This window comes from Apium graveolens, chromosome 4, assembly GCF_009905375.1.
Source record: "Apium graveolens cultivar Ventura chromosome 4, ASM990537v1, whole genome shotgun sequence".
Classification (NCBI taxonomy): domain Eukaryota; kingdom Viridiplantae; phylum Streptophyta; class Magnoliopsida; order Apiales; family Apiaceae; genus Apium; species Apium graveolens.
This window is the reverse complement of record NC_133650.1, coordinates 241,798,431-241,810,526: the sequence shown is the minus strand read 5'-3', so window position 1 is coordinate 241,810,526 and position 12,096 is coordinate 241,798,431. Positions and strand designations below refer to the sequence as shown.

Genomic DNA, 12,096 nt, shown 5'->3' with positions numbered 1-12,096 from the left:
ATAAACGTGTTTACAATAATAACATTTGTGTAAAATATGACTCATTATTTTGTTACTTTATTTTTAAGGACAAATAAATTGCTTTGCCACGTACTGCTATGGCATCAAAACTTTGAATCATATGCTCACTTCAGTAAGTTCTGATGGAAGGGAAATTTGGTGTGTGGTTTAAGAAAGTGCTGGTTATATATTGGCATCGTAAACATGTACACGATGATGACATTTGTGTAAAATACGAGTCCTTTTTTTGTTCCGGTCCCTTGGGGCCATATAAAGTTGTTTGCCACGTATTGCTATGATATTAAAACTTTGGAATAATATGCTCACTTCATTAAATTATTATGCAAGGGGAAATTGGTCAAGTGTCCATATAAATAATTTTTGACGTGGATTATATGGTCGGTAGATATATTTTATATTTACTTGTTTTTTTTGTCTTTTGCACTTGTAATTTTGTTTATGGAACTTTTTTTGCTTTTATTCTTATTTGTTTACAGTAACTAGTGTATCCCGTTTCATAGCTCTAAGTTTTTAATTTTCCTTTTTCTTTATTCTGGCTGCAGGAGAGGTGATGTGAGTTTTAAGCTGAACAAGCACTGTCCCTTTATAATTGCATTCATGTGATATTTGCCATTAGTATACAGGATATAATTTATCGCAAGGGCTATCGGGATTTTGAAAAAATGGTGCCAAGGGACATGGTTGTTAATGCTTACCAATTTTCTCTTCTGTTATCTCCTGTTGTTTCTGTTTGGGACTGTATTGTTCGCAAGATGAGGTACTCATTCAGACTTGAGTGGGTGTAGCTGCAGAGGTTTTGATCACGCCAGTAATTTAGTTATTATAATTAGTCAAACTTGGATTAATAAATTTAGGGAAACTATAAGAAGAAGTATTTAAATTATTATAGATCGTAGGGATTTTTATCTAAGGAGACAAAGAAGATATTATAGAAAAGAAGTTAAAAGGCTAGCTTGAGATAAGATTTAGAGTCAAAAGACATAAAATGGAATGTGCTAAAGTGCCATGCGGCATCAGAAAAGTAAAGAAGAAGCAAGTTAAGGATGAGTTAGATCGCATCAAACAGGCGGAGAAGAAGAAGAGGCGCTTGGAAAAAGCCCTAGCTACTTCAGCAGCAATCCGTTCTGAACTTGAAATAAAGCTGCTGAAAAAGAAAGAAGAACAACGAAGGCTTGATGAGGAAGGGGCTGCAATTGCTGAAGCAGTCGCTTTGAATGTGCTACTTGGTGAAGACTCAGACGATTTATGTAAGATCATGCTGAAGAAGAATGAAGAGTTCAAACCTTGGGACAGTGCTGGCAAGTCTGACTTTTTTTTGGGTGGAAGTAGAAGTGGTCTTTCTCATGGAGAACTCTGGACGCATTCACTGGAAGGAGCTGATAGGATTTCTAACATGTGCAGATCGGGATGCACGTGGAAGGAATACAACAGTAATGGGTGGACAGTCTCAACTGGACCTCTTATAAAGAATGTCAACATGCCATATATTGATAAGCAAGGTTGGGAGGTTAAAGATGTCTCTGCAGGTGTTATAGCTGCGCAAGCTGTTTCATCACTTAAAATTGCAGAAGATTCGCGAGCAGACAAGTTTCTTTTCAATCAAATGCTTAGAGGGTAACATAGAGTGCATCTGTTATTTTGGTCTGCACGCCTTTGTAGTTGAGATTGTCTCCTCAATAGTGTTCTGTATATTTGCAAAAACATGCCGATGCAGTCTATCATATACTGTGCCTGTATTGGTTATTACGTGGTTCAGTGATATGCTTGGGTATTACTTGTTATATATGTATTTTCTTTGTGGAATTTCTTTAGCTACCTGGTGTGGTTTGGCAACTTTGTAACTTCATTGAAGTAAAATATACTCTCTTTTTTTCAGTTTTTGCGGTTAGAATTCATTTTGTGTATCCCCTTTTGCAATATCCAAGGTCGTTATAATACTATATATGCAGCATCAGTTTGCGGAATCATTTTGGCTCTCCTAACAGTAATTCAGTACCTCAAATCACTTCCAATGAGTAGCTGCTTCTTTAACCCCACTCAAAGCTGGGGACGATGACCATAACATTGGAAGTTGGAACTATTGTTTTGATGAAATTATGAAAATGTCAAGAATGAGCCTTTACTTGATCATTCATATAATTCAGATTGTTATTGGTTAATTTATATGATTTTATGTGGAATCAAAACAGTATCATGAAATCCCAACATATATGGTTTATAAGATATCAGTTTTTGGATAACATTTGGACCCATGCATTTCCCTTTTGAAATTAATTAGTTTTACCCGATTATGCAATGCACGAATTTTCGTTAATTTTTATATATTTTCATTTATATTTTATATAATTTTTATGATTGTAAAGGCAAAAATGTGAGTAAAAATAAGAAAAAAAAGGCTATTTTGGTAGATATTTATATTCACTATTTTAGAGGCATGAATCATAAATTCTCTTAATTTTTTCACATAAATTGATCCCTAATTCAAAAGTTACATTTTTGAAATTTTATTTATCCAATTATATAATAATTTTAATATATTTATATTAATATATAATAATTATATTTATAGATTTATATCAAAAATAATTTAACAAATAGAAAGACGATGTTGGCGGAGTTTAACAGAATAAGTAAATTATTTTTAGTAGTTTTGTATTTTAGTTTAGTGGGTATATAACATTATTTATTTAATTAAAATAATAGAAAGAAGATGTGGTCGGAGTTTAGCCGGATTAGCAAACTATATTTATTAGTTTAACAATTTAGTTTAGTATAATTTAACAGGTATGTAACATTATTAGTTTAATAAAAAAAATAGGATGAAAAGAAATTCTGGTCAAAAGACGAAAGAGCCATGGCCGTGGTTTGATAGAGAAGGAGAAAGTTTCTCTTGATAAAAAGAAGAATGTTCCGACATGTAGTAGATTTATTTGGACATCAATTGAGGTAACATCATAAGCAACTCACTGAAACAGCAAGTATAACTTGCTTTAGAGACGGTACTCTCAGTTTTAGGTGAAACATCCTATCTATCAGCAGTACAATTCATAAAAGCGAATGTCTAATGAGTGCAGTAAAGGAGCTGTGTGTGCTCTCTGGCATGTATTCCTAATTTCTTAACATGAATGTATATAGATTTAAGCCATGAGAAATAAAAACACAAGACTATACTATTTCCCAAGAACAGTATCTCAAGATAAATGTGAACACTGCTAAGAAAGAATAAAAGAAACACTTCTCCAATTAAAATTTACAGAATCTGAACAAGCAAGATTCACAGCAGTCTGCTAATAATTTTGGATGGTCTTTGAACAGTAGACAGACTTCACTAGTATACAACACAAATGATCCAGATAAAACACATCCACACTTATACTTTGGTTCTTCTGTATCTGCATCATGTCTGTCCTCTATGCAACAGACTATCCCCAGATCGTACTCCCACTTCTGAACTTTCAGTTGGTTTTGGAGTAGATACAAGGTTTTTGAACCACGTAGCTTGGAACCTAGGAGTTCCTCTATTTGATATTCCTGAGGACTCTGAAGAGGCAGCTGCATTCGAATTAGCACCCAGAAGAAACCGATATGCTACCTTGCTAGCTGATACAATCTCAGTTTTAGCCTGCCTAAACTGTTTACAAGGGAGAGAAGAAGTATTAATACTCGAAACAATACATAGATAAATTCAACTTTCGAGCCAAAATAAAAACTTTAAAGATTGCCATAGCCTGATAATCTTCGTGAAAAAACATATTTTAACACTAACCTGACAATTTACAAGGAAAAGGAATTTTAAACATGATAACAAAAAAGATACATCACTAACAAAATGAAAGTCTACTTGTGTCCGTGTCCTTATCAGACGTCTGGTGTTTTCTGGTGGGTCACGAATCCAGGATAGTAAGTGGAAGTGTTATCAGAATGGCCCCGTTTGTCATGGAAATCGAACTAATCTAGAAACTGAGAGCTATATAATTTATATTTTAGTGTTTGTCAATAACATGGGAAAATGTTTTCCTATATTTGATAACACAATTAAAAATGATAATAATATTGTTACAAACATGCAATAATTTGTTTTGTTTTATTTATATAATAAATGTAACTAAATTTCATATGATTTAAAATTAAAAAAAAAAAAAAAGTAAACAACATTTTAAGTGTATATATTCATAGATACGTGTAAACCATATGAGGATAGCATAAAGGTCGCAGAGCAAATATAATTTGTTTTTTAATTATTTATTGCGACCCCCCAATAAATTCCAAGCCCTCTGTATGAACTTGCAGCATCCTCAAGTCTTACTCTTATTAATATGCACATAAAGGCACTTCCGGTCTTTACACAACTAAACTGCTAATTTAATAAGATTTTGTATCTGTCTATCCAACGAAATTCGAGACTTGGCCAGATTATTAATTCAGTTACGAGGCCTCTATCAACAAGAATAATAGTGAATTCTTATTTCGTCGAATTAATCAAAAAATTATATATATACAAAAAGGTGTTCTACATCTTACGTATGTATAATTGTATATATAATCCAAATATAAAGATCTAAAACATAAAAACTATAGATATGATATATGGTTTTGTACATTCTATACTCACTTAGACGTATAGCCCACCACTACGAAAGAGGTTCACTTAAAGGCATAAGTAACTTTAATTTATCAACCAATGAATTAGAAGGAGAAAACACATATCTGAAATTTATTTTCTTGATAGGTCCACTCAATCGGATCTAATTGATGACCGAGACACGAAGAGGTGGGTTTTCGGGGGGTAGTTTTATGCTACACTAAGAAAGATGGGTTGGAAAATGAAAGAAAAGTAATCTGTTCAAATGTTTTTCAAAGATGTGTTGTATAAATTAAGGGCATGTTCTCTTGACTTGTTTTCCAGAAATTTTTTCTAAGAAAACTGAAAATATTAAAAAAAAATGTTCAAATTGATTGTTTTCTAAAAAGAAAAGTAGAAAAGTGGGAAACCAGGTTTTCTATTTTATAACTGCGGTTTAAAATTTTTTAGGAAAAGAGCTTTATATAGTTTTCTTGGTTTTCCCTTCAAAACGAATTGTAGTATTCAAAATTAAGAAAACTTGAAAACACAACACTTCTTTAGGAAGACCAGTTAAACTAAACAAGTTATGGTTTTTTTGATAAATAACCACAGTCAATTAATTAAGGGTGTGTTCGATATTGTTGTTGACACAGCAACAACTTTTCGATAAAAAACAGTTAAAAAACTGTTTGGTAAAATTTAAAAGCTGCTTTTCGGAAAAGTGCTTTTAGCCTGTTAGACAAAGCAAGTCCCCCATGCTTTTAGAAAAAGCTGCTTTTCAGCTGCTGCGGGAAGCAGATGCTGATTTCACCATCAAACCTTACCAAAAACATCATTATTTTTAATTTTTTGCATCAAAACATATACGTATCAAAAAAATTATCAAACAGTCATCTGATTTTTACAACAGCACTTTTTTCAGCAGCACTTTTTCTAACAGCACAACAATTTTTAACAGCAATCCCAAACAGAGCCTAAATATCATAATCATAATTTGAATAATTTGACTACTAATATATCCACAAATAATTTACAAATTTTTTCAAGTATTATAATTTCTCAACAGTTTATAAAATATATAAAATATATAAGTACACCTTATGGTTTACTGTGATAAAAAAAATTGACATATATTAATAATGGTTAAATATATTAATAAACAAGCTCTAGTTATTTTAATTCTGTCAAATAACAAATCTAAAATAACGAGTGAAGAGAACTTACTGGGAAGTGTTTTTATTTCTGTTATACAAGTTTTGGAACATCTTTTCTTAGTTTTCACTAGTTTTTGTAGAAAAGAAAAAATCAAAAAAATTGTGAAAATTTAGAAAATGAAAAGTGGAAAATATTTCTGCAAGTAAACAGGCCCCAGAATCTTCATCTTAGATACATATGCAAACAAACGTGTTTTATTTAAAACATATGCAACAAACACTAAAAAGCTCAGACTTTTCATTTTTTTAGTGCTCATTTTCCCTAAAACAAATCAAGGCCTCGGGTTCTATATTTCATTTCTAAGAATCACAGGCTACTTAAAACTAGTTATTATCATATAACTAAAGAAAGACGAATACATTTTTCTCTATTACATACATTAACTTTTTCAAGTATACTTGGAGCAAGAGTGATGATTTGACCAAGGTCCTGGGCACTTAAAAATATTCTTTGGCATCAAGCTATAAACCTCGAGAATTTTTTGTTCATCAGATCTTACATGATAACATAATATTACACTAGCACAACTAACCTTGTTCTTATTAAAAAAAAATAACTATAAGATATTTAAAAAAGAAGTATACCACTCAAAAAGTAATATGCCTTGCATAAGTCTCTTTCCAATCACAATATCCCAGGCAACATAAATTTAAAGCAACACATATGTCATACGGTGAAATAGGTAATTTTTTATTCTATCCTAATCTTGCCAAGCATCATAAAAGAAAAAATTATGAAGAATCCAATTTCATATATTTTCACAGGGGTAACACTTCTAAAAAATGGGGGATAGTTGATAGCTTTTCATTTTCTATATTAGTTATGGAGGCACAATGCAATGTGACACTTTTGAATTCCTTGTAATTATGGTAATACGTAATTTTATATTCAAATCAATTTACACATCCGTACATGATCAAGTTATGAAGTAATTAAAAATGACAGTTATATACAGTAGTGCAATTGATCGAGTGACGAGATTGTTAATTGTATGTGTGCCTTTTATTGATTGCATAAACAGATAAGATGGATCTAAAAGATACGACTATTCGACAGGAATTCAAAAGACTTACACGAAAAGCCGTGTTTCCAGCTATTTCTACAGCAGTATCACCAGCATTAGCAAATCTGTTAACCCAACCTGTAAAAAGAAGAAATTAGCGCATTCTCATTATTTACTTCCAGAAACTTCGTACATAAGAATAATTGTCTCTCTTACTAGCATTTTTCTCAATAAGATGGCAGAAAGTGAATAGGGTAACTAAGTCAACAACATTTATACCTTTGACAATGTAACTAAAAAACACATTACAGAAGAAAAAGTATAAAGTCTACCAACTTAAAGACTGTCAGTAACGTCTATGTTCTCATCTCAAATGCTAAAAAAATAGTTTCTTGCAAAGATAAAATTTATAACTTCCTTGATTTAATTGCCACTTTCTTTTTAATTTTAAAGTGATTATGCAGTTTATATACACAATCATTCAACAACTCAGCAGAGAGGTGGTTTTACTTTTACAGACATAAATTATATCTATTGCAATGATGGAGCCATGGGGGGAAAAATGACAGTAAGCTTGACTACACATCTGCAAGCAGTAGTCTTCATTCTATTGCATAACAGGCTTTCTGGAATTAATGAGTCCAATCTCTTAATTCCTTCATTCTGACGTTCTTTTAAGAACTTGGCTATTTGTCTTAGGAACTTATGTCACTTTATCAATGACAGAACTACTCTGCAAATAGATGCAGGAAGAATTGATAGCAAGCACATTCTTTATTGCACAGATTACGAGCAATTTTTTTTAGTGTGTTCCCTCGAGAAAAAGTCAAATTTCTAAGATCTATATACATATTACATATAAATTATTATACATAGTATGTGGGTGGTTATATAAGAGAGGGGGGATAGAGAAATATGGAAAGATTTATATGAGGAAGATATACAAGAAGAAATGTTACCAGGAAGTTTAGGCACACCGACTCTTTCACAAAGCTCATCGCAGAAGTGATTGCAGTTTTTGGAGAGCAAGTCATAAGATTCTCCAGGCCACTCTCTACTAAGTTCCCTTAGAATCTGATTAAATTTAGAGATAGAAAGGTTAGTTTTACCAAGGACAACACATTCGCGATACGTATACATCGGATTCTTTCCGGAAGGGCAACTAAAAACGCCAGAGCCTTCTTCACAATAGCCAAATGACCATTCTTCATCCCCAAAAACCTGCACATATTGTACAACCTTGTCTAATTATATAAAACATATAAATTACCAGTTCTACTAATCAAAACTCAAACTAAAACAGAACTGTGTTCCTCCATATAGGAACTCTGAACATTTTATAACACACAAGATCTATGCTACTACAGTCAGACTCAGTATTTTACAGAATTGGTAACACAGTGGCCCTGTCCTAAATTTTGAAAAAATCTACGTAATCATAACTTTGTTAATAAACAAGTACATTGACTAAGAAATTGCAATACTTGCATTGAACATAAATTTGTACAGAATTTTCGCACATTACTAAAATACTCTTCATAAACCCCTTACATTGAATTTCTATCTATCATAAGGTATCAGCCTTTTACTTGATACATTCAAGTTGATATCATTTAAGTTGATTTCGTACTTAACCGTTCAGTTGGTTTCGTTGCGATTAAAAAAGTATCATATACGTGATAACGTGAGTATAAAACCGAAAGTCAAAGTAACAGAGGCACAAGAGTGAAAGAAACAGTAAACACATAAAATCAGTTAAACTAACTACTAATCTTGCTAAACAGTGTAATCACTTGAATAAATCATAAAAAAGTAAATCAATTAAACAATTGTAAAGCAGGTAAACACTAAAATTAAAATAAAAATCACACACACAGAGACGCATATAAACCTGAATGGCGCTGTGAAAAATACCGCCGAGACCGATACGATCTTTAAAGATCTTATTAATTTGAACAATTGTGTTATTAGTCTTATCAGAATCACTATTAGTAACGTCGTAAATGTGTAGCTTCACTTCCGTCATCTCGATTTTGTCTAGGGTTAGATCCACAAACCCTAACCCCCTTTTCCAATGTTTACTGTATGGATGTGAGTTTGATTGATTCTAGTAAATTGTGAGTAGTAGTAATTCACAGCCCACCGCCGTCGTCAATAATTGGGTTTGGTGTCGGGGGGTTAGATTTTGAAATTGAGTAGAGGTGATTTATGTGGTGGGATTTTTAAGTGTTTCTTTTGTAACCGCTACCACATTTACACTACCCCCTTGCTTAACAAACAAACTCACTGTGTTATATTTTGTGATTTCGCTATATTCACATTTTCTTTTATACTAGCAAATAACCCGTGTGATGCACTGATTACTTTTAACATTCGATAATTTTTAGTAATATATTTTATAATATAATTTTCAATAGTTGAAAAATAAATTAAAGGACATAATAAATTATAACAATATATGTTTTATAATAATTTGAGACTTAACTGAAAATAAATAATATAATATAATATCTTGTTCACGGGACTCGAGCTCTGAACCTGTAGAAATTGTTAAATTAAAGAATATAAAAGTTTAAATATAATAAGCTGTTGTCGAGGTTCGAACCTGAATCCATGAGAGCAGTTTAAATATTAATAAAATATTATTATTGCATCCAACGGTTCTCATCTTTCTGATTTTAGATCGACGGTTTTTATTTATCGTACCAAACAACTGTACCGAACAACCGACTACCAAATAGAGGGTAAGAATATAAAAGTTTAAATATAATAAGCTGTTGTCGGGTTCAAACCCTGAATTCACGAGAGCAGTTTAAATATTAATAAAATAATATTTTATTATTGCATCCAACGGTTCTCATTTTTCTGACTTTAGATCGACGTTTGTTATTTATCGTACCAAACAACTATACCGAGCAACCGACTACCAAATAGAGGGTGTTTTGCTCATAATAGTATAGTATAGATAGATTTCTTTCCATTTTTGTAATCCTCTCCGATCATCACTTCAAATTCCTGATTACATTTTTTGTAATCAAATCATGTGAATAGTTAAATCTGATAATAATGATTATACAATGTATTAAATTTAATATTGTATACAATGTATTAAATTTAATATTTATAATATTAATTTTAAATAATAAATATAAGTAAAAGTAAAATTTCATGTCATATATTATATATTCCTCGTACAAGCCTAAGGCGTAATTTGGTTTGAAAAGTTATTTGGGTTGAAATCTGGGCATGAGTTTAAGATATCATTTGTATTTGGTCGAGTACTTGAATTAATATATCTGTTTTAAAATATTTAATATTTTTTAATATTAATTATTTTAAAAATATTAGTTTTGTTATTATTAAAATATTTTTTTGATGATTTTTTTATAGTAAATATTTTTAATTGCTTAAATTGAACTAATAATAGTGGAAACAAAATTCATTCTTGATACTCTTATCTCGTAATCACCTCCCCTTATGCTATCAAAAACTCATACCTTAAATGTTCGAGAAATAAGTTTCAGAAATTTCTTTTGCAAAATCAGGTATGGGATTGTAGGTATGGGATCGTAATGAACGAAACTCATAGCTTATTTTAGAACCTTTCGAAACAAACGAATCTTAATAGATTTATGATAGGAGATAAAAAATAATCCTAACCGCATAACAAATAAGCGCATTAATTATGCCTGATTTGGTCAAAAGACGAAGCCAGTTATTAAGGCCCAACAATTAGTATGTCATTAATTGGGCTCAAAGGACTCGCAATCCAAGATTTTATTATTAAAATTCGTAGGCCTAGTATCGGCCCAAGTTGTGATTGAGAAAACAAGTTCTAATCAAAATCAAACTCTCAAAAGAGTAGTCCTCAAGCCACGCTGTCCTATGAGGAAGCAAATCCATATATTCTAGGTTTCCAAAGTCTATTCTAAATCTGAGATTTGTCCACCAAGTCTCCTAACCCTAATCCAATTCAAGGCATCATATACCTATATAAGGGGTCTCACCCCATAAATCAGAACTATATTTTTTGACTCGATACTTAGCAAACAGCAAGGTACGTAGACATCTTGTGAAGGCAGATTGAGTCACGAATCATGAGAGCAGTCAAATAGAGCCTCGAATCTCATGAACCCTAGCATTAAATACACCCTAGTTTTTTACTCATAACATTTGGCGCCGTCTGTGGGAAAAATAACAACAACCATGGTGAACACACGGAGCAGAAGCGCCGTCCCTGAAGGAACATCGACTGGGACAACCCAAATAATTTCATCGCTAATGGAGATACCCCCGCACTCAACCTATGCCTCCACTCAAGGAGGGATCTCAGTAGGGGCATTTGAAGCCCAGCCTCAAGGGACGAATCCCCCAATCCAAGATCCGCCTAAAGGAACGAATTCCCGGTTTCAGCAACTGCATGTGAGCATAAACCCTCGGCCTGTTAATTATGAATACTCTGAAGGGTTTTTAGCACATAAACGCAACGAAAACGTAAATTTAAATCTTAAAAAAATGAAACCCTCCACAGGATCTATGCGAAAAATAATATTTAATTCGTAGTTCAGTATGTTTACCTTAAGAAGCTTTACGTTAATGGAAAGATGGAGGTCTTGAATGATCACCACGTATCCCGTCGCTGGAATGATCTACGCCTTGAAGGTATCCACACGAATGATCGCCCGAAGGATGGGTGTGTACAAGCACGTTCTTGAGGCCGCCTTCTTGCTCTCTCTATCTCTCTTCAAGCTGCCAGGGTTTATGTTTTATCAAATAAAACGTGTCACCCTAATTCTATTAGAAAAAGATATTATATAGGCAAGAGCTAATGGGCCTCCAACCCTAAACTTAACTTTAGAGTTATTATTATTATTATTAAATTCGAAATTCTAATTATTGTATTATTAAGTCTCACTTAATCATCCAATAACTTAATTTCGAATTTAATATTAAATTCGAATTTCCTATTTATTTAATTAATTAAGTCACACTTAATTAATAACAAATAATTCGAATTACTTATATTTAATTTAAATCCGAATTTAAATTAAATAATCCTCCAATCATTCTTTGTGCGACCCTTTAGGTTATTATTACGTTGACAACAATTTTAAATCTAATTTAAAATCATAAATAATGAGCGACATCTAGTAATACATCATTGTTACCCAAGTAATAATAATTAAATCGGTGATCGATTAAACCTTTTGTGTATAATGTACAATGTACTATAATCCTTTTAACCATATATTATAGATTAAACTTGAGGCATGTTATGTGTCATCATCTTCAT

General features: G+C 32.0%; 2 protein-coding genes across 2 annotated transcripts; one reads left to right on the top strand and one right to left on the bottom strand.

Moving 5' to 3' along the window:
- Positions 1-851: 851 nt before the first annotated feature.
- On the top strand, positions 852-1,832 carry LOC141720753 (uncharacterized). The gene has a single exon (XM_074523363.1). It carries the CDS (start codon positions 1,007-1,009, stop codon positions 1,637-1,639), a length of 633 nt encoding a protein of 210 aa, XP_074379464.1. The 5' UTR covers positions 852-1,006; the 3' UTR covers positions 1,640-1,832.
- Positions 1,833-3,244: 1,412 nt separating this feature from the next.
- LOC141720751 (deSI-like protein At4g17486) lies at positions 3,245-9,081 on the bottom strand. Its single transcript, XM_074523362.1, has 4 exons — positions 8,695-9,081; positions 7,763-8,024; positions 6,874-6,941; positions 3,245-3,652 (listed from the first exon to the last, which is right to left on the bottom strand). The coding sequence occupies exons 1-4, from the start codon at positions 8,827-8,829 to the stop codon at positions 3,419-3,421; spliced, it is 699 nt and encodes a 232-aa protein (XP_074379463.1). The 5' UTR covers positions 8,830-9,081; the 3' UTR covers positions 3,245-3,418.
- Between the last annotated feature and the right edge of the window lie 3,015 nt (positions 9,082-12,096).